Source organism: Artibeus jamaicensis, unplaced genomic scaffold, assembly GCF_021234435.1.
Source record: "Artibeus jamaicensis isolate MK-2021 breed Jamaican fruit bat unplaced genomic scaffold, CSHL_Jam_final contig_464, whole genome shotgun sequence".
Lineage (NCBI taxonomy): Eukaryota > Metazoa > Chordata > Mammalia > Chiroptera > Phyllostomidae > Artibeus > Artibeus jamaicensis.
The window spans coordinates 607,236-633,963 of NW_026521842.1; the positions used below are offsets into that span (position 1 = coordinate 607,236).

At 38.5% G+C, this 26,728-nt stretch overlaps 1 protein-coding gene across 5 annotated transcripts in view; it reads left to right on the forward strand.

The window, feature by feature from the left end:
- Positions 1 to 25,676, forward strand: part of ZNF260 (zinc finger protein 260) — a 34,040-nt gene extending 8,364 nt beyond the window's left edge. For 4 of the 5 annotated variants that reach the window (XM_053666627.1, XM_037155268.2, XM_053666629.1 and 1 more), the window contains one exon: positions 19,355 to 25,676. In XM_053666627.1, coding sequence (XP_053522602.1) covers positions 19,796 to 21,025 — 1,230 coding nt within the window. In that variant the 5' untranslated portion in view covers positions 19,355 to 19,795 and the 3' untranslated portion in view covers positions 21,026 to 25,676. Of the gene's footprint in view, positions 1 to 15,950; positions 16,019 to 19,354 lie in introns of all 5 variants that reach the window. The other variant, XM_037155269.2, reaches the window with a different exon arrangement.
- The last annotated feature ends 1,052 nt before the right edge of the window (positions 25,677 to 26,728 follow it).

Sequence of the window (26,728 nt, forward strand, 5' to 3'; positions counted from 1 at the left end):
AAAATATTTTTATATTTAGAGAGGGGGAGGACAGAATAAATAAAAAATTTTAAAGTAATAAAGTATTCTCAAATAGTTTTCTGAAGTGACTACCATTTTTCATTCCCATCAACAATGTATGGGAGTTACAGTGGCTTTATGCAGTCACACTTGGATTGGTACTTTAGCCATTTTAAAGGGTGTGTGTAGTACTTACCTCACTGGGGTTTTCATATGCTCTTTCCTGATTACTAGTAAAGATGAACTTTATTTAATATGTTTATTGGCCATTCATATATCTTATTTTATAAATATGTATTCTAGTTTTTTGCCCATTAAAAAAATAGATTTTTTTTTGCCCTGGCTGGTGTGGCTCAGTGGATTGAGCACAGGCCTGTGAAGCAAAGGGTCACTGGTTCGATTCCCAGTCAGGGCACGTGACTGAGTTGCGGGCTGGGTCCTTGGTGGGGGACACATAAGAGGCAGCCACACATTGATGTTTCTCTCCCACTCTTTCTCCTTCTCTTCCCCTCTCTCTAAAAAATAAATAAATAAAATTTTTTAAAAAGTAGATTATTTTTTGTTATTGAGTTTCAAGCATTCTATATATTTTGGATACAAACCCTTATGAGTTTCTCCCAGTCTGTGGTTTTCCTTTTTGTTTTCTTAACTCTGTTTTTTTTTAAAGGGCATTAGTTTTTAATTTCGATGAAGTCTACTTTACCATTTTTTTTTATTTTAATAGTTTTAATACATATTGAGGTTTTTTCTAATTACTGAAATTATAGTATTGATTGAGTGACAGCAGAGTAGGTTCTTGAATGAATTACAAGAAAATGAGCATAAAAATTTGAGAGGTATAAATCTGGATTAAGTTGAAGTTTTCTAGTTGGAGGATGGAAAACAATTATAAAAGAAAGGATTTACAAAGAGGCCAAGAAAAGGGCTCTTTATAAGAAAAGAGGTTGGGTACCAGTGTATCAGGCATAATCAAAGAAGAAAAATAAGTGAAAACTAAAATTGATGGCAATGACAGCTTCTGTATCCAAAACCAATAGTATCAATAATCAATACACTACAGGATGATTGAAAAGCAAAGATGGCTGTTTTCTGGCCTATTTTCTTTTTTTGTATTAACTATATGTGTACTTTGCTTTTTAGCCCAAGTGAAACTCAGTTGCAGCTAGATAAAAAGAGCACTGTCTATGGTTATAATTATAGATTAGTTTAAGGTAAAAGGTTCAAGTTGGCCCTGGCCACGTAGGTCAGTTGGTTGGACTGTAGTCCCTATGCCCAGAGGTTGCAGGTCCCATACCCTGTCAGGACACATACAAGAATCAACTAATGAATGCATAGGTAGGTGGAGCAATGAGTAGATACTTCTTTCTCTCTATCACTATTTCTTTCTCATATACACTGTCTCTCTATTTTCCTCTGTCTATAAAATTAAAAAGTAAATTTTTTTAAAAGGCTCATGTCTTCAAGGTCATCTCTGTAGGTATAATGAAGAGGGACTTTTAAATTTTTTAAGGTCAGATAGGATTATAGCTATTCTTGCTTCATCCCTCCTCACCCACAGTTCCTATGCTACAGAGGTAACCACTTACCCTCATTTAACTGTGTTTACTGGTGTTTATTCTCATGTTTTATATGACCGTTTTACCTACTTTTTATTTAATGAATTGTAAACATTATCCACATGCTGATATGAAAGATGTGATTCGTAATATTTCCTGAACTTATTTGTCTTTATATTTTCTCTGAAATTCCTTTAGCAGATGTTGAAACTCTTGGAGCCCTCCACAAATACACTAGTTTTCCAATCATTACTCTTTTTTCTTTCTAATCCTCACCCGGATTGTTATTGATTTTTCTTTTTTTTGAGAGTGAGAAAGAGAGACTATCCATCAGTTGCCACCCATAGGTGCCCCAGTCTGGACTGAACCCACAATCTAGGCTTGTGCCTGCAGCCTTTTGGGCTTCGACCACTGACCCATCCAACCAGGGCAATCATTACTCTCTTTTTGTTTATTTTTCTCCTCCTTCTTTACATTTTTCTTTCTTTATTTATTTTATATATTTTATTGATTATGCTATTACAGTTGCCCCATTTCCCCCCCCTCATTCCCCTCCACCTTGCACACCACCTCTCACCCATGTTCCCCCCTTTAGTTCATGTTCATGTGTCATAAGTTCTTTAGCTTTTACATTTCCCATACTGTTCTTACCCTACCCTTATGTATTTTCTACCTACCATCTATGCTACTTATTCTCTGTACCTTTTCCCCCTCTCTCCTCCACTCCCCTGTTGCTAACCCTCCATGTGATCTCCATTTCTGTGGTTCTTTTCTGTTCTAGTTGTTTGCTTTTTAGGTGTGGTTGTTAATAATTGAGTTTGCTGTTATTTTACTATTCATATTTTTTACCTTCTTTTTCTTAGATAAATCCTTTTTTAAAATTTATTTATCTTTAGAGGGGAAGGAAAGGAGGGAGGAAGAGAAATATCAATGTATGGTTGCCTCTCGTGCGTTCCCTGCTGGGAACTGGCCTGCAACCCATGCATGTGCCCTGATTGGGAATTGAACCATGATTCTCTGGTTCACAGGCCCACGCTCAGTTCACTGAGCTAGACCAGGCCGGGCTGGAGGGTCTCCCTAGATAAATCCTTTTAACATTTCATAAAATAAGGGCTTGGTGATGATGAACTCCTTTAGCTTGACCTTATCTGAGAAGCACTTTATCTGTCCTTCCATTCTAAATTAAAGCTTTGCTGGATAGAGCAATCTTGGATGTAGGTCCTTGCATTTCATGACTTGGAATACTTCTTTCCAGCCCTTTCTTGACTGTAAGGAAGGTCTCTTTTGAGAAATCAGCTGACAGTCTGATGGGAACGGCATTGTAGGTGACTGTCTCCATATCTCTTGCTGCTTCTGGGATTCTCTCCTTCAATCTTGAGTAATAATCTTGAGTAATATAATTATGATGTGCCTTGGTGTGTTCCTCCTCGGGTCCAACTTCTTTGGGACTCTGTGAGCTTCCTGGATTTCCTAGAAATATATTTCCTTTGCCAGATTGGGGAGGTTCTTTATTATTTGTTCAAATTAGTTTTCCACTTGTTGCTCTTCCTCTTCCCCTTCTGGTACCCTATAATTTGGATGTTGGAACATTTAAAGATGTCCCAGAGGTTCCTAAGCCTCTCCTCATTTGTTTGAATTCTTGTTTTCATTCTTTTCTATTTGGGTTTTCTTTCTTCCTTCTGGTCCACTCCATTGATTTGAGTCCCAGTTTTCTTTCCATCACTATTGGTTCCCTGTGCATCTTCCTTCATTTCACTTAGCATAGCCTTCATTTTTTTATCTAATTTGAGAGCAAATTCAACCAATTCTGTGAAGATCCTGATCACCAGTGCTTTGAACTGTGCATCTGATAGGTTGGCTATCTCTTGCTCACTTAAAAGTTTTGGCTCTGGGGCTTTGATCTGTTCTTCTGTTTGAGCCACAACATTTTGGTCTGGTCCTGCCTGTTATGCATGGGGGGCAGAGCCTTAGGTATTCACCAGGGTGGGTCAACCCAAGTCTCTGGGTTGTGACGCTGTATGTGGGGGCCAGGTCCAAGAGGGAACAATGGCGCTTTGCTCTGCTCTCTGTCGGATTTCAGTCTCCTCTGCTCCTTCCCCCAAGCAAACTGGGCTTTTCTGGTGCTGATTATGGTATGAGTGGGCATGTATACATTCTAGGACCTTGGGGATCTCTCTGAGGAACTCTTCTATGAGTCTGGGAGTCTCTCCTGGCACTTCAACCCCCACAGGTGTTTATAATTGGTGTTTTGAGGCTTTGTTTCCCAATGCTGGGATCCAGGGTTGTGCGGTCTGTCACTCCCCAGATTTGCCTGGTTTATCTGTATGTGAATGTGTGACTGCCTCCTAGTCAGCCAGCTGCCTTTCATGAAGTGCCTTGCTTCACAATCACTGTCTCACTGAGTCTGCCTATTGCCACCCTGCGCCCAGGGTCCACCCGCTGCTGTCTTGCACGCCCAGGGTGCCTTGCATGCCCAGTGCCACCGCTTTTTGTGCTTGGACCCCTCTCTGCCTGGCTTCTCGACTCCACCCTACCTACTGGTCTGGATGAATGTGTCTATTTTATCTCCTTGGTTGTCCAACATACATACGGTTCAATTTTCTGTCAGTTCTGGTTGTTTTGTTTCTAAATTGTTGTTGTCCTTATTTTGGTTGTGTGCAGAGGTTCAGTGTGTCTACTGATGCCTCTATCTTGGCCGGAAGATCCCCATTTATCTTTATTTTATCTGGGAGATTTCCTGGAATTTTTTTCTGATCTATTCAATTTTTAAGATCAAAAGCATATTATTTCCTAGACAGCTTATTTATAGAACTCTCGTAATATTTCATTGCTATATAATCTCAGTTTTCTGTGATACTAATTATAGGATTGTATCATTTGAATGTGTGTTCTGTTTCTTTCTTTTTATTTTACTGTTGTTCAAATACAGTTTTCTGCCTTTTCCCCCATCTCTCCCTGCCACCCCAACCCTCCCCATCTCCTTCCCCTGTTCCACCCCCCTTGTTGTTGTCCATGTGTCCTTTTTGTTGTTCCTGTACTCTTCACCCCTTTCCCCCATTATCTCTTCCCCTCGGCATTGTGGTTGCTGTTAGCCTGTTCTCAATTTCAGGGTCTTTGGTTATATTTTGCTTGCTTGTTTGTTTTGTTGATTAGGTTCCTGTTACAGGTGAGATCATATATAGTCCTTCACCACCTGACTTACTTTACTTAGCATAAGGCTCTCCAGTTCCATCCATGCTGTCACAAAGGGTAGGAGCTCCTTTCTTTTTGCAGTGTAGAATTCCATGGTGAAAATGTACCATAGTTTTTTTAATATATTTTATTGATTATGCCATTACAGTTGTTCTATTCCCCCCTTCATTCCCCTCCACCCTGCACACTCCCTCCCCCACCATTCCCCCCTTTAGTTTATGACCACGTGTCTCAAGTTGTTTAGATTCTATATTTCCCATACTAATCTTACTCTCCCCCCCTATCTATTTTCTACCTACTGTCTATGCTACTTGTTTTCTGGACCTTCTCCCCCCTTCTTCTTCTCCCACTCCCCTGTTGCTAACCCTCCTTAAGATCTTCATTTCTATGGTTCTGCTCCTGATCTAGCTATCCTCTTAGTTTGCTTTTGTTTTAGGTGTGGTTGTTAATAACTGTGACTTTGCTGTCCTTTCACTGTTCATCTTTTTTATCTTCTTTTTCTTAGGTAAGTCCCTTTAACATTTCATATAATCAGGGCTTGGTGATGATGAACTCCTTGAATTTGATCTTATCTGAGAAGCACTTTATTTGCCCTTCCATTCTAAATGAAAGCTTTGCTGGATAGATCAATCTTGCATGTAGGTCTTTGGATTTCATGACTTGGAATACTTCTTTCCAGCCCCTTCTTGCCTGTAAGGTCTCTTTTGAGAAATCAGCTAACAGTCTGATGGGAACTCCTCTGTAGGTGACTGTCCTTTTATCTCTTGCTGCTTCTAGGATTCTCTCTTTCATTTTAATCTTGGCTAATGTAATTATGATGTGCCTTGGTATGTTCCATCTTGGATCCAACTTCTTTGGGACTCTCTGAGCTTCCTGGATTTCCTGGAAGTCTATTTCCTTTGCCAGATTGGGGAAATTCTCCTTTATTATTTGTTCAAATAAGTTTTCCACTGGTGGCTGTTCCTCTTCCCCTTCTGGTACCCCTATAATTCTGATGTTGGAACTTTTAAAGATGTCCTGGAGGTTCCTAAGCCTCTCCTCATTTTTTTGAATTCTTGTTTCTTCATCCTTTTCTGGTTGGTCATTTTTATCCTCTTTCTGGTCCACTCCTTTGATTTGAGTCCTAGTTTCCTTTCCATTACTATTGGTTTCCTGTGCATTTCCCTTCATTTCAATTAGTTTAGCCTTCATATGTTCCTCTAATTTGTGACTAAAATCAACCAGTTCTGTGAGCATCCTGATCACCAGTGTTTTGAACTGTGCATCTGAAAGTTTGAGTATTTCTTCATCGCTTAGATTTATTAGCTCTGGTGCTCTGAGTTGTTCTTGAGCCATGTTTTTATCTGTTTGTGCCTGTTACTTATGAGGAGCGGAGCCTTAGATGTTCACCAGGGTGGAGCCACTGAGGTCGCTGGTTTATGAAGATGTATGTGGGGGCGGGGTCAGAGAGGGACACTAGTGGTCCCCTCTGCAGCTTCCCGCCACTGGGGCCTGCACAGTCTGTCTCACTTCTGGCTCCTTCACCGGTTTATGTGCGTGGGAATGTGTGACCATGGTCAGCCGCCAGTGAGTCCACTGCCTTGCACCCTCAGTGGGTCCGCCTGTTACTCCACACCTGGGATCCACCTATGGCTGCTGGCGTGCCTGGGTTGAGCACCTAGGTCGGTCCAGTGGATCTTTCCTGTCTGACCCTGCTCTGTTGCTGGCTCTGCCCCACTTACTGGTTTGGCTGAAGGGTTTGTTATTGTCAGACTTCTGTATAGTTCAATTTTTTGTGATTTGGCTGCGTTTTTGTTGCTAAAGCTTTGTTGTTTTTAAACTTGGTTGTGGGAGGAGGTACAGTGCTTTCACCTATGCCTCTATCATGGCAGAAGTCCCCTAAATGTACCATAGTTTTTTGATCCCCTCATTTACTGATGGGTACTGGGGTTGTTTCCCACTCTTGGCTATTATAAATTGTGCTGCTATGAACATTGGGGTGCATAGGTTCTTTTGGATTGGTGTTTCAGGGTTCTTAGGATATAATCTAGCACTGAAATTGTTGGGTCAAAAGGCAGTTTCATTTTTCGTTTTCTGAGGAAATTCCATACTCTTTTCCATAGTGGTTGCACCAGTCTGCAGTTCTACCAACAGTGGACTGGGGTCCCCTTTTCCTCACAACCTCTCCAACACTTGCTGTTTGTTGCTTTGTTTATGATGGCCATTGTGACTGGTATGAAGTGGTATCTCATTGTGGTTTTAATTTGCATCTCTCTGATAGCTAGCCATTCTGAGCAACTTTTTATGTGTCTCTGGACCCTCTGTATGTCCTCCTTGGAGAAGTATCTGTTTGAGTCCTTTGCCCAATTTTTAATCGGGTTGCTTGTCTTCTTAGAGTGGAGTTGTCTGAGTTCTTTATATTTTTTGGAGATCAAATCCTTGTCTGAAATATCATTGGCAAATATGTTTTCCCATATGTTTGGTTCTCTTTTCAGTTTAGTGCTGTTTACCCTTGCAGTAGCTTTTTATTTTGATGAGAATCCATTTGTTTATTCTTTCCTTTATGTCTCTTGGTCTAGGGGACATATCAGTGAAAATATTGCTCCAAGGAATATCTGAGATTTTCCTGCCTGTGTTCTCTTTTAGGACTCTTTTAGTGTCATGACTTCTATTTAAGTTTTTCATCCACCTTGAATTTATTTTTGTGTGTGGTATAAGTTGGTGATCAAGTTTCATTTTTTTGCATGTAGTTTTCCAGCTCTCCCAATATCATTTGTTGAAGAAGCTGTTTTCTTCTCCATTTTATCCGGCTGTCCTCCTTGTTAAATATTAATTGACCATGGAGACTTGGGTTTATTTCCAGACTCCATTGATCCATGTGTCTGTTCTTATGCCAGTACCAGGCTGTTTTGATTACAGTGGCCTTGTAATACAGTTTGATGTCAGGTATTGTGATCCCCCCTACTTTGTTCTTCTTTCTCAAAAGAGCAGCTGCTATTTGGGCTCGTTTATGGTTCCATATAAATTTTCGAAGTGTTTGTTCTATGTCTGTGAAATATGCCATTGGTACTTTAATAGGGATTGCATTGACTCTGTAAATTCCTTTGGGTAGTGTGGACATTTTTATGATGTCAATTCTTTTGGTCCATAAGCAAGGTGTATGTTTCCATTTCTTTGTGTCTTTCTTAATTTCTTTCATCAGTGTTGTGTAGTTTTCTGAGTACAGGTGTTTTCCATCCTTGGATAGGTTTATTCCTATGTATTTTATTTTTCTTGATGCTATATCAAATACAATTTTTTTCCTGATTTTTCTTTCTGATGTTTCATTTTTGGTGTGTAAAAATGCATTTGATTTCTGAATATTGACTTTGTATCTCGCTATTTTGCCAAATTCATTTATAACGTCAAGCACTTTTTTGGTCAAGTGTATAGGATTTTCTGTGTACACGATCATGTCATCTGCAACTGACAGTTTTGTTTCCTCTTTTTTAATTTGGATGCCTTTTATTTCCTTTTCTTGTCTGATTGTGGCTAGGACTTCCAATACTCTGTTGAATAGAAGTGGTTAAAGTATACAACCTTGTCTTGCTGCTGATCTTAGTGGGAAAGTTTTTAGTTTTTACCCATTGAGTATGACGTTGGCTGTAGGCCCCTGATATATGGCCTTTATTATACTGAGGAATGCTCCCTCTATTTCCACTTTGCTGAGTGTTTTTTCTCAGGAATGGTTGCTGTACCTTATCAAGTTGATAAGGTTCAACACTGCATCTATTGATATGATCATGTGATGTTTGTCTTTGCTCTTATTTATGTGATGTATTATGCTTATTGATTTACAAATATTGTACCATCCTTGCATCCCTGGGATGAATCCAACTTGGTCATGGTGCATGATCTTTTTAATGTATTGCTGGATGCAGTTTGCCAATATTTTGTTGAAGATTTTAGCATCTATGTTCATCAGTGATATTGGCCTGCAGTTTTCTTTCTTCATTGTGTCTTTATCTGGTTTTGGGATTAAAATGATGCTGGCTTCATTAAAAGAGTTTGGGAGTCTTCCATCTTGTTGGATTTTTTTGAATAGTCTGTGAAGGGTAGGGGTTAACTCTTCCTTAAATGCTTTGTAGAATTCTGTGAAACCATCTGGTCCAGGGCTTTTGTGTTTTCAGATTTTTTTATTCCTGCTTCAATTGCTTCATCTGTTATTGTTTTGTTCAGGCTTTCTGCTTCTTCTTTACTCAATTTTAGAAGATTATATTTTTCTAGAAATTTGTCCATTTTACCTAGGTTTTCAAATTTCTTGGCATATAGTTCTTCATAGTAATTACTTGCAATGCTTTATATTTCTGTGGTATCAGTTGTAATCTCTCCTCTTTAATTTCTGATTGTATTTGTGTCCTCTTTCTTTTTTTTCTCCATGAGTCTGCTTAAAGGCATGTCCACTTTGTTTATCATTTCAAAGAACCAGCTCCTGACTTTATTGATCATTAGGATTGTGCTTTTAGTCGGTATGTCGTTTAATTCTGCTCTGATCTTGGTTATTTCCTTCCTTCTACTTGCTCTGGGCTTTCTTTGTTGTTGTTCTTTGAGTTCTTGTAGATGTAGGGTTAGGTTGTTTATTTGAAATATTTTTATCTTCTTTAGGTAGGCCTGTATCACTATGAATTTCCCTCACAGGACTGCCTTCGCTATGTCCCATAAGTTTTGAGTTGTTTTGAGTTCAATTTCATTTGCTTCCACAACTTTTTTGATTTATTCTGTAATCTCCTTCTTAACCCATTGATTGTTTAATAGCATGCTATTGTATCTCCATGAGTTTGAGTATTTTTAGGTTTTTTTCCTTGGATTTGGTTTCCAGTTTCAGTTTGTTGAGGTCAGAGAAATGCTTGATATGATTTCAAATTTTTTGAATTTGTTGAGGCTTTTTTTGTGTCCTATCATGTGGTCTATCTTTGAAAATTTTCCATGTGCATTTGAAAAGAATGTGTATATTGCTTCTTTGGGATGAAAGGCTCTTGATATATCATTTAAGTCCATTTTATCTAGGGTATTGCTTGTAGGGGACTAGTTTGTTTTGGTGTGCCAAATGTGACTCAGCTCTGTATGGAAAATCTATAGAAGCGAGGTAGTGGGCAGAAGCAGACCTTCCAACTGAGTTTTTCTGTGGGAATCAGGCCTAGAAAATGCATACAGACTGTTATGACTTGCTCTTGCTAAAACTCCATTATTCTGGTCTAAAACAATAAATGTGTGTTGTCTATCTTCAAGGTAATTTCCAAAGCCTATATGAATTTTCCCAAAAGACAGAGCTAATTAGCTCACCACCTTTCTCTTCTGCATGTTATTTTCATTTCCTTAATTATACCTAAAATGTAGACAATAATATTCTATGTAATAGATAATAAATCCTTTTCTGATGTGAGACCCAAGAGAAACAATAAAAGCCTGTCTAGGCAAGGATCAAGACTCTCTCCTCTTGAGAGAGTAGCTGTGCCATCCCCTTTTTCTCCACAAGATTGCTGTAGCCTGTGCATTTATTCTCATCTTCAGTCACAACAGGAGGACTCTGCTAGTCAGAGTCTGCCACAATTGTTGAATGCCACAATACCTTTGGTGATATTTTGTTTGGAAAAACTATCCATTTTGACAGTGGGGTATTGAAGTCTCCTACTATATAATTGTATTGGTGTCAATATCTTGAAGTCCTCCAAGATTTTCTTTATGTATTTGAGTGCTACTATGTTGGGTGCATATATATTTACAATGTTTATGTCTTCTTGATGTATTCTTCCCTTGATATTATGAAATGACCTTCTGGGCCTTCTTGTGGCCCTTTTTTTGAATTTTATTTTGTCTGATATGAGTATTGCTATCCTGTCTTTTTTTCCCTGTCCATTTGCTTGGTATATATTTGTTTATAGTCCTTCACTTCTAGTCTGTGTAGGTCTTTTGTTCTGAGGTGGGCCTCTGGTGGGCAACATATGTGTGGGTCATGATTTCTTATTTATTCAACTATTCTGTGTCTTTTCATTGTAGCATTTAATCTATTTATGTTTAAGGTTATTATTGATACGTACTTATTCATTGCCATTTTCGTTCCTGTGTTCCTCTCTTTCTCACTCTTTCTTCCTTTTCTTAAAGCAGTCCGTTTAGCATCGCCTGCAGAGCTGGTTTGGTGGAGGTATATTCTTTTAGACTTCTTTTGTCTGACTCCTTGTTTGGTTTTCCATTTTAATTGAAGGCCTTGCTGGATATAGTCTTGGTTGCAGGCCTTTGGTTTTCATTACTTGGAATATTTCTTGCCATTCTCTTCTGGCTTGAAGCATTTCCACTGAGAAGTCAGCTGCTAGTTTTATTGGGGCTCCCTTGTATGTTACCTCCTGTTTCTCCCTTGCTGCTTTTAAGATTCTCTCTTTGTCTTGGAATTTTGCCATTTTAATAATGATGTGTCTTGGAGTGGGCCTCTTTGGATTTCTCTTGATTGGGACTCTCTGTGTTTCCTGGATTTGTGTAATTTTTTTTTCTCATCCAGTTAGGGAAGTTTTCCATCATTACTTTTCAAACAAGTTTTCTACCCTTTGCTCTTCTTCTCCTTCTGGTGTCCCTGTTATACCAGATATTATTACATTTCATGTTGTCTTGGTGCTCTCTTACAACCTGTTCATTCTTTCTTAGTCTCTTTGCCTGTAATTGCTCTATCTGGGTGATTTTTTCTACCTTTTCCTCCAGCTCGCTGATTCGATCCTCTACTTCTGCCAGCCTGCTTATAATTCCTTCTAATGTGTTTTTTATTCCCAAGATTTTATTGTTCATTTCTTCTTGGTTTTTGTTTATAGTTTCTATTTCATTTTTCATGCTGATGTAGTTCTCACTCAGTTCCTTGCAGTTGTCTATGAATTCCTTGAACATCTTTATAACCATTATTTTAAATTCTGTATCTGATAGTTTGGTGACCTCTATTTCGTTTAGCTCTTAGTGGGGAATCTTTCATTCCTTTTGTTTGCATGTTCTTTTTTTGTCTCCTCATTTTAAGTGACTGTTTTTGTTTGTGTCTGCATTTCCTGATGTATTGCTTTGCTACATGTTTTTGTAAGGTGAACTTCTATGGTAGGAATTCTGTAGGGTTCAGTGGTGTGGTCTCTCAGATCTGCTTGTCTGGACACTTTAGATTTGCTGTTTCTTCTGTTTGTATGGGCTCTCTTGTTGTACTTGGGGTTTTACCTTTTGTTGGTTTCTTTGTTGATGGTTCTTCTCCTCTAGCAATTATACTGATGTTCGCAGCAGCCACCTATTCCTGTATGTGATCAGTGGCATGGGGTAGGCAAAATCAATTAAGACAGCAGGAGAGTATTTTATGGGATTTAAAGTACCAGGCTGTAGAGAAGAAATAGGAGATCCTTTGGATAAGTATAGCATCAACTGTGATATTTCACCCAACTAGCCACTTTTTATAAAATGTGAAAGAGAGATAAGGCTCTTGTTAGAGGGGAGAGGGATTGTGAGCTCAATCCAGAGAACAGAGTACTTGTGCAATGTTATATGATGAGAGATAGTGAGAGTAAACAATAGAAAGTAGACATAGTGTGAGAGAGAGTAGAGTTAACCACAACAATAACAATGCTCAGGATCAAAGTGAAGTGGGTTGCGATCAGGGAGGGTTGTTATGTATTATGTACAATTGTATGGAACAACAATTATTTACAATATTACTTGAACAACTGTAATATGACAAGAAATTTATGATTTGGATCATCAGAATAGAAAGTACCTGATCAAGAGTTGTGTGTTATTGGAAAACAGGGGAAGTGAAAGAAGAAAAATTAAAATACAAAACAGAATAAGGAATACCAGTCAAACAGTGCAATTAAAGAAATAAAATGAGGAAAACTGCAATTAGAGAGAGAAATAAAATGAGGGAAACTAAACATAAGAGAAACAAAACAAAATACTAATAAAGTAAAAGTGGTAAAAATAATGAACAAATAATAATAATACACATAAATAACAAAATGCCAGCTGTATTGGGATAGCAAAGTGATATTTGTCTGTTTTTTAGTTTTTGGGCTTAGCCTTGTGCTCCCTCTTTTTTTTTTTAAATATATTTTGTTGATTTTGCCATTACAGTTGTTCTATTCCCCCCTTCATTCCTCTCCACCCTGCACACCCCCTACCCCACCATTCCCCCTTTAGTTTATGATCACGTGTCTCAAGTTCTTTAGATTCTATGTCTCCCCTACTATTCTTGCCCTACTCCCTATCTATTTTCTACCTACCATCTATGCTACTTATTTTCTGTACCTTCTCCCCCCTTCTCCTCCTCCCACTCCCCTGTTGCTATCCCTCCATGTGATCTTCATTTCTATGGTTCCACTCCTGATCTAGCTGTCCTCTTAGTTTGCTTTTGTTTTAGGTATGGTTGTTAATAACTGTGACTTTGCTGTCCTTTCACTGTTCACATTTTTATCTTCTTTTTCTTAGGTAAGTCCCTTTAACATTTCATGTAATAAGGGCTTGGTGATGATGTAGTCCTTGAATTTGATCTTATCTGAGAAGCACTTTATCTGTCCTTCCATTCTAAATGAAAGCTTTGCTGGGTAGATCAATCTTGGATGTAGGTCTTTGGATTTCATGACTTGGAATACTTCTTTCCAGCCCCTTCTTGCCTGTAAGGTCTCTTTTGAGAAATCCCCTGACAGTCTAATGGGAACTCCTTTGTAGGTGACTGTCCCCTTATCTCTTGCTGCTTCTAGAATTCTCTCCTTCATTTTAATCTTGGCTAATGTAATTATGATGTGCCTTGGTGTGTTCCTTCTTGGGTCCAACTTCTTTGGGACTCTCTGAGCTTCCTGGACTTCCTGGAAGTCTATTTCCTTTGCCAGATTGGGGAAATTCTCCTTTATTATTTGTTCAAATATGTTTTCCACTTGTCCCTCTTCCTCTCCCCCTTCTGGCACCCCTATAATTCTGATGTTGGAACTTTTAAAGATGTCCTAGAGGTTCCTAAGCCTCTCCTCATTTTTTGAATTCTTGTTTCTACATTCTTTTCTGTTTGGTCATTTTTTTCCTCTTTCTGGTCCGCTCCTTTGATTTGAGTCCCAGTTTCCTTTTCATTACTATTGGTTTCCTGTGTATTGCCATTCATTTCAATTATTTTAGCCTTCATATGTTCCTCTAATTTGTGACTAAAATCAACCAGTTCTGTGAGCATCCTGATCACCAGTGTTTTGAACTGTGCATCTGAAAGTTTGACTGTTTCTTCATCACTTAGATTTATTGTCTCTGGGGCTCTAAGTTCTTCTTGAGCCATGTTTTAATCTGTTGGTGCCTGTTAGGTATGAGGAGCGGAGCCTTAGTTGTTTACCAGGGTGGGGCCACCCAGGTTGCTGGTTTGTGACACTGTATGTGGGGGTGGGTCAGAGAGGCCACCCAGGTCGCTGGTTTGTGATGCTGTATGTGGGGGCAGGTCAGAGAAAGGCCACTCAGGTCGCTGGTTTGTGACGCTGTAGGTGGGGGCGGGGTCTGAGAGGGACAATGGTGGTCCCTTCTGCCACTTCCAGCCACTGGGGCCTGCACGGTCTGTCTCACCACTCGCTCCTTCACTGGTTTATCTGCACCGAATGCCCGCAGTCAGCCCTCAGTGAGTCCGCGGCCTTGCGCCTCAGTGAGTCCGCCTGCTTCTCCACACCTGGGATCCGCCTACGGCTGCCTGGGTCGCAGGCCCGTGTAGGTCTGGTGGATCTTTCCTGCCCAACTCCACTCTGTTGCTGGCTCTGCCCCTCTTACCGGTTTGGCTGAAGGGTTCGTTGTTGTCAGACTTCCGTGAAGTTCAATTTTCTGTGGTTTTGGCTGCGTTTTTGTTGCTAAATCTTTGTTGTTTTTAAACTTGGTTGTGGGAGGAGGCACAGTGCTTCGACCTATGCCTTCGTCTTTGCGCTCCCTCTTTCAGTTGGTCTCTGGACCCTTTGTAACACCATGTCTTATTATCTCACTTAAGAGGGAAAAAAGGGAAAAAAGGGGGAGAGGAACAAAAGAGAAAGAAAAAATAATAATAAGCCTCCCGCTGACTTTAAACCTATTCAACCAGTTCTGCTGCTCTTCCTAGATGCCACAGAAGATGGTGGCTGGGCTGCACTTTTCTTTCTTCCTATGGTTTTGAGAGGATGGGGACCAGATTTGGGCCACAATATTTATAGTTTCCTGGCCACCGGCCAAAGTCATCCATGAGCTGCCAGGCTAAAATTAGCCATTCAGTCTCTGTGCGCACAGCGAGTCAATCTCAGCACACTGTTTGACTCAGCCACTCAGTTTAGGCACAGGCCTCCAATCGGCCTCTGGGCAAATATCGCAAGCTCAAACCACCCTTGGGGTGAGTCAGCTGCTGCTCCAGAGTTCCTTAGAAAGCAGCTGCCTGCCCTTCTTAACAAGCACAGGGCTTTTCACACTGCCCAACTTTCCAATCAGTCTGGAGACTATCCATGTCAACATTGGGCACGGTCCAACTCCTCCCTTCTCCAGGTGTCACCTGCCACTTCAATTTTTCTGGTACCGGCGTCCACAGTCCCATCAGATGTGTACGACCTCTGTGTGTCTCTCACTTCGTCTCTACTCCTCCCAGCAACTTCCAGCATCCAGGTCCCTCCTGGTACCCAGGTGCCCTCCCTGCTCTGGTAGGGGAGGGAGCTAGTGATCTAATTGTCCTCCCTGTGTCCTGCAGCAGGCAGCAGGCTGGAGGCTGCAGCAGCCTCCATCCCCATACAGATCCCAGGGACCTTATCATTCCAGCGCAATCTCCTGTCTGTTTTTCAATGTCTTCTGCAATTTTTGGCCTCCAAACTTCCTTTAAGCTGGGATTCCATTGGCTGTTCACTTTGTTCTTCAGAATATCAGCTAGGTGTTTCAACTGGGCACAGGGAACTGAGCTACGCTCACAAGTGCCTCGCCATGATCCTCCAGAATCCTGTTTCTTGTCTCGTTTTTTCCCCTTTTTGTTTTGATCTACCTTTTATGTTAGGGCTTTCATCAATTTTTGTGATCTTCAGCTCTACATTAATATGAACACTAGCACTAGAAAGATTATTGTAATCTCTGTTTGCATGGGTAGCACTTGTGAAAAGGTGGGTATCAGTGTACAGCATTAAGATATTTAGGTGTTTCCTTTTTATAACTCCAAATGTCGATATCTGTAGGTATTCTCAAAATCTTTTTTTTTTTTTTTTTTTTCAGAAAAGAACCTTTCTGTCACATGACACTTGGGAACCATCAGCACTTCTGAAGTTTAGCAGTAAAAAGGGGTTGGGACCCTATTCTATATTTAAACTTTTACTCATCCATTTCTTTTCTTTTTTTTTTTTTTTAAACTTTTTTTATTGATTATGCCATTACATGTGCTCTATTCCCCCCTCCATTCCCCTCCACCCTGCATACCCCTCCCCCACCATTTCCCCCTTTAGTTCATGAACACGTGTCTCAAATTCTTTAGATTCTGTATTTCCCCTACTATTCTTACCCTCCCCCCTATCTATTTTCTGTCTACTGTCTATGCTACTTATTTTCGGTACCTTCTCCCCCCCTTCCCCTCCTCCCACTCCCCTGTTGCTACCCCTCCATGAGATCTTCATTTCTATGGTTCTGCTCCTGATCTAGCTGTCCTCTTAGTTTGCTTTTGTTTTAGGTGTGGTTCTTACTAACTGTGAGTTTGCTGTCCTTTCACTGTTCATCTTTTTTATCTTCTTTTTCTTAGGTAAGTCCCTTTAACATTTCATATAATAAGGGCTTGGTGATGATGAACTCCTTGAATTTGGTCTTATCTGAGAAGCACTTTATCTGTCCTTCCATTCTAAATGAAAGTTTTGCTGGGTAGAGCAATCTTGGTTGTAGATCTTTGGTAGATCTTTGTAGATTCATGACTTGGAATACCTCTTTCCAGCCCCTTCTTGCCTGTAAGGTCTCTTTTGAGAAATCAGCTGACAGTCTGATGGGAACTCCTTTGTAGGTGACTGTCCCCTTAGCTCTTGCTGCCTCTAGGATTCTCTCCTTCATTTTAATCTTGGCTAATGTAATTATGATGTGCCTTGGTGTGTTCCTTCTTGGGTCCAACTTCTTTGGGACTCTCTGAGCTTCCTGGATTTCTTGGAAGTCTATTTCCTTTGCCAGCTTGGGGAAATTCTCCTTTATTATTTGTTCAAATAAGTTTTCCACTGGTGGCTGTTCCTCTTCCCCTTCTGGTACCCCTATAATTCGAATGTTGGAACGTTTAAAGATGTCCTGGAGGTTCCTAATCTTCTCCTCATTTTTCTGAATTCTTATTTCTTCATTCCTTTCTGTTTGATCATTTTTTTCTTCCTTCTGGTCCACTCCCTTGATTTGAGTCCCAATTTTCTTTCCATTACTATTGGTATTCTTTTTATCACCATTCATTTCAATTAGTTTAGCTTCCATATGTTTCTCTAATTTGTGACTAAAATCAACCAGTTCTGTAAGGATCCTGATAACCAGTGTTTTGAACTGTGCATCTGAAAGACTGGCTATTTCTTCATCACTTAGGTCTATCGGTTCTGGGGCTCTGAGTTGTCCTAGAGCCATTTTTGGTCTATTCGTGCTGTTAAGTGAGCGGAGCGAAGCCTTAGTTGTTTACCAGGACGGGGAGACCCAGGTCGCTGGTTTGTGACGCTGTGTGTGGGGGCGGGGTCAGAGAGGGAGCAATGGCGGTCCCCTCCGCTAGCCCAGGGCATCCAGTCACTCCGCACGCCTGGGGTTTATCCGATCGGAATTGTGCAAGACTGCTGCCCTGCGCCGGCTTCCCTTCTCACTGGCTTCTCCGCAGGTAAATGCGCGCGACCGACCGACCGCTGTGTCTCTTCCCTGTGCGCTCCGGCAGCCAGCTCGCTCGCGGTCAGCGCCCTCGGTTGCCGCCTGCGCGCACCGCGCACCGCCCCGGGAATTTTTTCTTGCTAACCTGTTCCGCTGCTGGCCTCGCTCCTCCTACCGGTCCAGCTGAGTATCTAGTTGTCCTTTGGACTCCGTATTGTCGATTTTTCGTGTGGTTTGGTTGTGACTGCTGTTAAAAATAGTTGTTCTTAGATTTGGTTGTGCACAGAGGCGAGGTCGTTCCTCCAGCTAAGTCTCCATCTTGGCGGAACTCATCCATTTCTTTTCTTTCTCATCTACTTTGCCTGTCATTACTGAATTTGGAGACTTTATTGTACTTTGTCTGGATAATAAATTCCTACTTCCTTACAGCTAGGAGAGTTGGGCATATCAGCTGCTCTTTTTATAATTAATTTATTTAAGCCTTACCTTTCAGTCTCACCCAGTTTCTCTAGTTATGGAGCCTTTCTATTGACAGCTGTATTACAAATTACCTTTATTTATATATTATTTTTAATCCTCACCTGAGGATATCTTAATTGATTTTGAGAGAGAGAAACATCAATGTGAGAGAGAAATGTCAGTCGGTTGCCTCCCATGCACACCCCTATTAGGGATTGAACCCACAATCTAGGTATGTGCTCTGACTAGGCATCAAACCTGCAAGTTTATTTTTCAGTGCATGGGACATGCTCTAACCAAGTGAGACACTCCAGCAGAACTAAATATCCTTAATTTTAGATGTCGTCTTCATTTGCTGGCATTTATTTGAGCCACTGAGTTCTGCAGTTAATTTATAGTCCTTTATTTGTCTTCCTTTCAGAATTTCTTAATACTTTTCATCCAGTGATTATTCCTCAACCTTTTAGTTACTATGAGTATGTGTTTCCTTTCACACCCTTATTATCATTTTAATGGAGTACAGGGAAGAGGTAGAAATAAATACAGTCATACACTACTTACCAATAGAGATACATTTTGAGAAATGCTTCAGGTGATTTTATCATTGTACAGACACCATAAAGTGTACTTACACAAACCTAGATGTTATAGCCTTTTACACACTGGTTATATATGTCATGTAACCTATATTATATAACCTGGTTATACTATATAACCAGGGGTCTCCAACCTCCAGGCTAATGGACTGGTACCAGTCCTGGCCTGTTAGGAACCTGTCTGCACAGGAGGTGAGCTTGAATGTAATGCCCTTGAGTCACCCCAGTGTGGAAAAATTGTCTTCCATGAAACCAGTCCCTGGTGTCAAAAAGGTTACAGACCAATGACCTATAGGACTACTGTCATATACACAGTCCATTGTTAACCATAGGGCATGGTTGTATCTTATTTAACCTCACATCCTCTTTAATAATACTTCTGTTCATTTCATTTTTATCCCTTCATGCTAGGCTCTCCCAATTTTATGTTTGTTCTTTCTTCCTGTCATCTGCCACATAAAGATGTTTTCTTTTATTTTACTAAGTTATGAAATGTGTAAGATTATGTTATAAGTAGTTTAAGCTACATGCACCCATGAATGATGTTTGTATTTGAGCTTTCTTTTTTATACTGGTAGGGTAGGTTTGAAATCATTTATTTATAATAGCATATTTAAAAATTTTTGTTAATAATAGTGGAACAATTCACAAATGTTATGGATTTTGATGATAGCTGCTTTATTGGATATTTATTACATGCCAGGCACTAAATATTTTACAGTTATTAACTCTTCAATGATGATTTTTTGTACTCCCTTTTAGAAAATACCTGAGAAATTTATAATGCTACATCATGAAATACATAAAGTCTCATCCTTCTTCATGAAAGCTAAGGAAAAACTCAGAGAACCTAGGAAACAAAAGTATTTCATCTGATCACAAACATTGATTCTTAAGACTACACCTATATGTATGAGACTCAATTTAAAAGAGTTTGTAACATAATTTATACTTAAATGTGAGAGAAGCTAAGAAAAAATCATTAAGAATGTAATGAGAATGCTATATTTCATTGTTTTGTAATAACCTAATCTCAGGATAATCAATGTGAAGAGATTTCCATTGTAAATTCAGCTTCACGAGATACCTAAGAAATGATATTGAGGAAAACCATGTGAATTTAGTGAATGTAGAAAAGCTTTCATCTATGTGACACGTCAAGACTAAAGAAATCTTATTGGAGAAAGTATCTGCAGGATAACAATGTTGGAGAGCCTTCAGACTGAATCAGATATCCTTCAGCATAATCAAATTCATACTAGAGAGAAAACTTATGAATGTAATGAATGTGGAAAAACCTTTAGTCTGAAGCAAAACTTCATTGAGCAAAAGAAAATGCATACAGGAGAGAAATCACATGAATGTAATGAATGTGGTAAAGTATTCTCTCGAGTCGCATCTCTTGGTCTACATTTGAGAAGTCACACAGGAAAGAAACCATATAAATGTAGTAAATGTGAAAAGGCCTTTATCCAGAAGGGAAACTTCCATTCTCATCAGAAATGTCATACTGAAGAGAAACCTTATGAATGTGAGAGAGCTTCTATTCAGATGCCAAGTCTTATGAGGCACCAGAGAAATCATCCTGGAAACAAATTGTATACATGCAAGGAATGTGGGAAAGCCTTTGATGGCAAATCATCTCTCACTGAGCATGAGAAAATTCATATGGGGGAGAAACCATTTGAATGTAATCAATGTGGAAGAGCCTTCAGCCAGAAGCAATACCTCATTAAACATCAGAATATTCATAGTGGAAAGAAACCCTTTAAATGTAATGAGTGTGGAAAACCCTTTAGCCAGAAGGAAAACCTCATTATCCATCAAAGAATACATACTGGAGAGAAACCTTATGAATGCAAAGGGTGTGGGAAAGCTTTCATTCAGAAGTCAAGCCTCATTAGACACCAGAGAAGTCATACAGGAGAGAAACCCTATGTATGTAAGGAATGTGGGAAAGCCTTCAGTGGCAAATCAAATCTCACTGAGCATGAGAAAATTCATATTGGAGAGAAACCGTATAAATGTAATGAATGTGGAACAATCTTTAGGCAGAAGCAATACCTCATTAAACATCACAACATTCATACTGGAGAGAAACCCTATGAATGTAATAAATGTGGAAAAGCCTTCTCTAGAATTACATCACTTATAGTACATGTGAGAATTCATACAGGTGATAAACCTTATGAATGTAAAATATGTGGGAAAGCCTTCTGTCAAAGCTCATCTCTTACTGTGCATATGAGAAGTCATACAGGTGAGAAGCCCTATGGTTGTAATGAATGTGGGAAAGCCTTCTCTCAGTTCTCAACTCTTGCTCTACATATGAGAATCCATACTGGAGAAAAGCCTTATCAGTGTAGTGAATGTGGGAAAGCTTTCAGCCAGAAGTCACATCACATTAGACACCAGAGAATTCATACTCATTAAAGCTCTATGAATGTCTTGAATTTAGGAAAACCTTCAATAGAATTCATACTTTATAGCATATTAGAAAATCCATCTTATTATAGTGACATGAATGTGAAAAATCCTTCAGCAATTCAAACTTAAAATACTGAGATTTTAAATAAAAAGTATGATGTTATGGAAACATATACCTCCAGAGCCCCCACAACAAACATTTTTTATGCTGTGCTTCTTCGGAGCATTCTCATTGAAGTGAGGATCCAGTTATGGACACTAATCAACATGGTTCTGGAAGGCCTGCCTGATGCATTAAGACAAAAACATGAGAGGTATAAAGATTTATAATTAAGAGAAAAAACTGTCATTCATGTTATATGTTTTGCTATATGCATAATCACCAGTTATTTGTTCTTGATTCAGCCATGAAAAACAGGTTGTATCATATGCATGCCTTTATGAGGAATTGGTCATTGACAGATGTGGTATCACAAGTTGGTAAGGAAGTCATGCATGAGTCAAAAATGGCCTCAGTGTAATTGACTCTTCATATGGAAAACTATTTGCTGTCATCATATATTAAAATATTTACTTATTATGAACCCAAATAATATTGAAGACTAGAATGCAAAACAGTAATATGAGAATTTTATAGAAGAATGTTTTTAAGCCTTGGAGTAGGAAAGAACTTCTAAAACTGATTCCAGAATACTCCTTTTGAGTATATTTACATATACCCAAGAAACTGATACATGTACCCAGGAAATCATATACCTTCATGTTCATTGCAGCATGAACTATATTAGCAAAATACTGGAAACATCTGTCTCTTGTGAAATGGTTGAATAAAATATACAGTAGAATATTCTCTAGTAGTTAAATACAAGTTAAATATATACCTATTAACAAGAAAAAATCTGCCTGGCTGGTGTAGGTCAGTGGGTTGAGCACAGGCCTGTGAAGCAAAGGGTTGCCGGTTCAATTCCCAATCAGGGCACATGCTCGGGTTGCAGGACAGGTACCCAGTGGGGGACACATGAGAGGCAACCACACATGGATATTTCTCTCCCACTCTTTCTCCTTCCCCTCTCTCTATAAATAAATAAATAAATAAATAATCTGAAAAATGCAGAGTGAAGAATAATGAAAGTGATGAACATATTATAATGATGCCTATGTGAATTTGAATGAGATCACCAGTAATCAACACCAGTAATAAGCAGTGGTTATAGATGAACATTTTTATGTAAAACTGAAGAATGCGTTGGAAGGATACACATTCAGTTCCAAAAGTGGTTGCCTCCAGAAAGAAAGGAGGGGATGGGAAATGGGACCAAGTATGGTAGTTAAAGAATATTTCAGTTTTGTATCTAAATATCTCTTATTAAAAAATAAATAAAAAATTCAGGTAACCCTAACAAAATGTTAGTTAATTCTAGGTTGTGTCAATATGTTTGTTTTAATTTATTTCTGTGCTATTTCCTTTGAACTTCTGCAAATTAAAAAGATAAGTGTAGGGAAGATGTACATGAAGTACATGTTTAAATGGACTCACATTCTCAGATGCTAATATTTTATTTAAAATATTTCTAAAATTATTTAAAATATGAAAAATTTGTGATGGAAGCTTAACAGTTCCAATTATTTACTCACATATCACATCACTGTGTAGTTTCTATTCAGAAGTTACAGCATGATTTTGCAACAGATTGGCTGAATCACATGCATTTAAGGATCACATTTAAGAATACATGCACAGACCTGGTAGAAAGAATTCATTTTCACTGAAACATTTATCAGAGTTTTAATACCCCATATAACCAGTATTGGCAATGAAAAGTAGACTTCAAAATGAGGAAACCATGTTATGCAAAATTTTTAATATGCCACTGAGTAAAAATATCCACTCTTGCATTTTAGCCTCAATTTTAACCTCAGATTGTTTGGTTTTCTCTATTCTGCTGGACATAATCAGTGCCACCCCCACCTCATTTTTTTTTTTTTAAGAGAAAAAAGTGCTGAAAAGAGACATGGACTTAAATAGTTATTTTATTTGGAGCAAAGCTTTTTTAAAGGATTTTTGAAAGGGATACTTGGTCTCTTTTCACAACTTGACATGTAGAAAGCTGTTAGTGCTGTTTTTAAATAGTGTTAAAAATGACTATACAACATTTAAACCTCAGATTGATTTCAGATGTATGAATTTTTTAAACTCAAAATAATAAAGTGCTAATATAACCATAGCACCACACTGCTTGTTTTTAGCATTTTTGAGTGTTAGTCTTGCGATAAGATTATAAATACCAGTGGTTGATTTTCTGAGGTAATGTACCCAAACAACATACACGTATATCAGCATGAATCTAGTTTTCTTCTATTTCATTCTTCAGTAAAAATTCTCTCATAATCCTTAAGTGCCCTTCCCTTGTGCTTATATACCTGTGAAGTCACCAAAAGAACTAGGAACTGAAGTCAGGCCAAACTAGGAAGACTACATTTTGCTGCCTATAAGTGGCCAGTGCTAAGTTGCGGCAACAGGAATAATTATAATGGTCAGGTAAAGTAAGATGAGAAATTGCTGCACAGTGTCTGTGATGTTATGTACTGTAAATTTATTCAGCCATCTCCATATTAATTAATCTTGTTGCTAATTATTGCCACCACAAGCTACAGTACAGTAACTACCCTTGTAATTGGCCTTTACATTTTACTTATTTTGATTGCTGGTGAATAGAATATAGGCAAGAGATTGGAAGACATATCAAAGGATATATGCTATTTTAAAATTTTAATACATACCATCAGTCAATTTTTAAAAGACCAGAAAAGAGTATAAACATATGCAATGGAATACTACTCGGTCATAAGACAAGATGAAATATTGCCATTTGTGACAACATGGGTGGATCTTGAGAATATCTGCTAAGCAAAATAAATCAGAAAAAGTCAAGAGCCATATGATTTCACTCATAGATAGGACATAAAACTGAAAGAAACAAATAAGTCAGACAACTGTATGATGGTTACCAGAGGTGCTTGTACAACAGAAACTCCAACCTAGGAGGATGGAGTGGTGGGTAGTTAAGGGTAAAGGGAGCCAAATATATGGGGATTGAAGATTTGACTTTGGATGGTGGGCACACAATGCAATATATAGATCATGTATCAAAGAATTGTACATTTGAAACATAATTTTATTAACCAATGTCACCCTAATAAATTTAAAATAAAGACATCTAGCCCTGCAGTGTTTGGTATTAAAGTATTCAAATTCATGCTTGTCTGATGAGTATAAACCTTACCTCCTAGATTTGCTTCTTTATAAATTTTGATACTGTTAACCCACTTCCCTATATTTTATCTATCTTGTTAATTTTGAAGACTTCTTCATATATTAAATATTAGGAACTTGTCTAATTGTTTGTTATAAAAATGACTTTTCCATTAAGATATTTAAAATTTTTATGTAACCAAATATGCATTTTTAAGCTCATGAATTAGGAAAATATTTTTAATCTCTAGATTGTACATATTTCTTAGGTTGCCTTGAAAGCTCTTTATTGGTTTTCTCAATATGGAAATCTATGTGAAATTTAATCTATGTGAAATATAAAAATGACATTTTATATGTCATATAAAATGAGGTTCATGGTTATTTTCTTCCAGATGGGTTCCTGTTATACAAGTACAATTCATTAAAATAATTTATATGTTCAACATCCAGTCATACAGCTCTTGATACTAGCAGCAATCACAGATTCGAAGTGTCAATCAAATAGAATAGGCATTAACCCTGAATTTTATTGGCAGGTTTGTCCTGACTAGAAAACACCTTCACAATATGCTCTCAATATGCTCACAACACCTTCACAATATGTTTGTTAGTTCTGCAACTGCTCCAAGCAAGCACAGCTTCTGGGACTTCAGTACTGGGAAACAATATTCTCAATTCAGGACATTTTACAATAATCCACCAGTGCATATTCATGGTGTGCCACTGTCACATGGGGCACACTCAGTTGTAAGACTGATATCTAAGGTACAGGGAAGCCACTCTACTATCTTAGTTTCCCCAAGACATAATGCCTTAATCACATGGCTGTATATGTGCCGGTTCACAGCTCTCCACATCCAGGAAAAGGCTACAAATGAGGGATTTACAACATAATTTTCTCCAAGGAAGCTGTGATAGAAAGGTAACTGTAAGGTCATCTTTTCATACATGGGTCAGTGGGAACATTTTTTTTTTAAATTATTTTAGAGGTGGGGAAGTGGGTGGAGGAGAAATATCAATTTGTTATTTCACTTATCTATGCACTTATTGGTTGACTCCTGCATGTGCTGTGACCCAGGATGGAACCCACAACCCTGGCTTATAGGGATGACACTCTAAGTAAGTTACCTGGCTAGGGGCTAGAACAAAAGACCTGTTCTTACCCCTTTACTGAGAGCATCCTTTCCCTATTCAGTGGAAACTGCTATGTAAGTCATTTACCCACATGTTCTTTTCCTCATTCAGCTAAAACTTACCTTGTATTTTCATTTATACCAAGACATTTCTACATTATCTTGTTTCACTAATCATTTTTCTGTTCTATGTTAATACCACATCAGTTTAACATTATCCTTATTGTAGTATTTTGATATTGCATAGTAAGTCCCCCTTGCTTTCAATTTTAATTGCTACTCTTAATTTTATTTCTACGTAAATGAAGGTAGTTTTCTCAAATTACAAAAGCCCTTGGGTATTCTAATTGATATTGCATTAAATTTATACATATATTTTGGGAGAAGTGACATTTATGATACTGTCATTATGCCCCCAAAGTTTGCCTTTGCATTTATTCAAATTATAATAATGTCCTTCAGGATACGGATTCTGAACAAAGTAATTTGAAGCCCATCTCTGTTTAATACTATTACATTAAGAAAGGTTTAATATTTGAATAAGAGAAATTCCTATTATGGACTGAACGTCTCCATCTCCCAGAGTTTATGTTGAAGCCCTAATTCCCAGTGTGATGGTATTTGGAGGTGTGGCCTATGAAGGTAACTGGATTTACATTAGGTTAAGAGGGTAGGACATTCATGATGGGAACAGTAAGGAGAGAGAAAGAGACATCTCTTCATGTGTATGTACCAAGGAAAGGCCATGTGGACCTTCACCAGGGACCAAATTTGCCAGCAGTTTGATCTTGGGACTTTGCAGCTTCCACAACAGTAAGAAATATACATCTGGCCATAGCTTGTGTGGCTCAGTGGATTAAGTGACAGCCTTTGAACCAAAGGATCGCCAGTTTGATTCCAGTCAGAGTACATGCCTCAGTTCTGGGCCAGGTCCCCATTGGGCGGCATTTGAGAGGCAACCACACATTGATGTTTCTTTCCTTTTTTTCCCTCCCTTCCCTTCTTTCTGAAAATAAATAAAATCTTTAAAAAATAACAAAACAAGTCTTAATAAATTTTAAATGGTTGAGTAATACAAAATGTACTTTCAAATTATATATAATTGAATAAAACTAGACATCGGTAACAGAAGTAGAAAATTCCAAGTAAGTAGAAATTAAACGTCACACTTTTTTAAAAATTTTTCAGTTCTTAAACCTATATAGTAGTTGTAATAAGAAATATTTGAGCAGCATTTTTGATGTCATACTCAGACTTTTTCCTTCCCCTTACTTTTGTTGCCCAGATATTTTAGGAAGAAACTTACCATTATTTCAAATT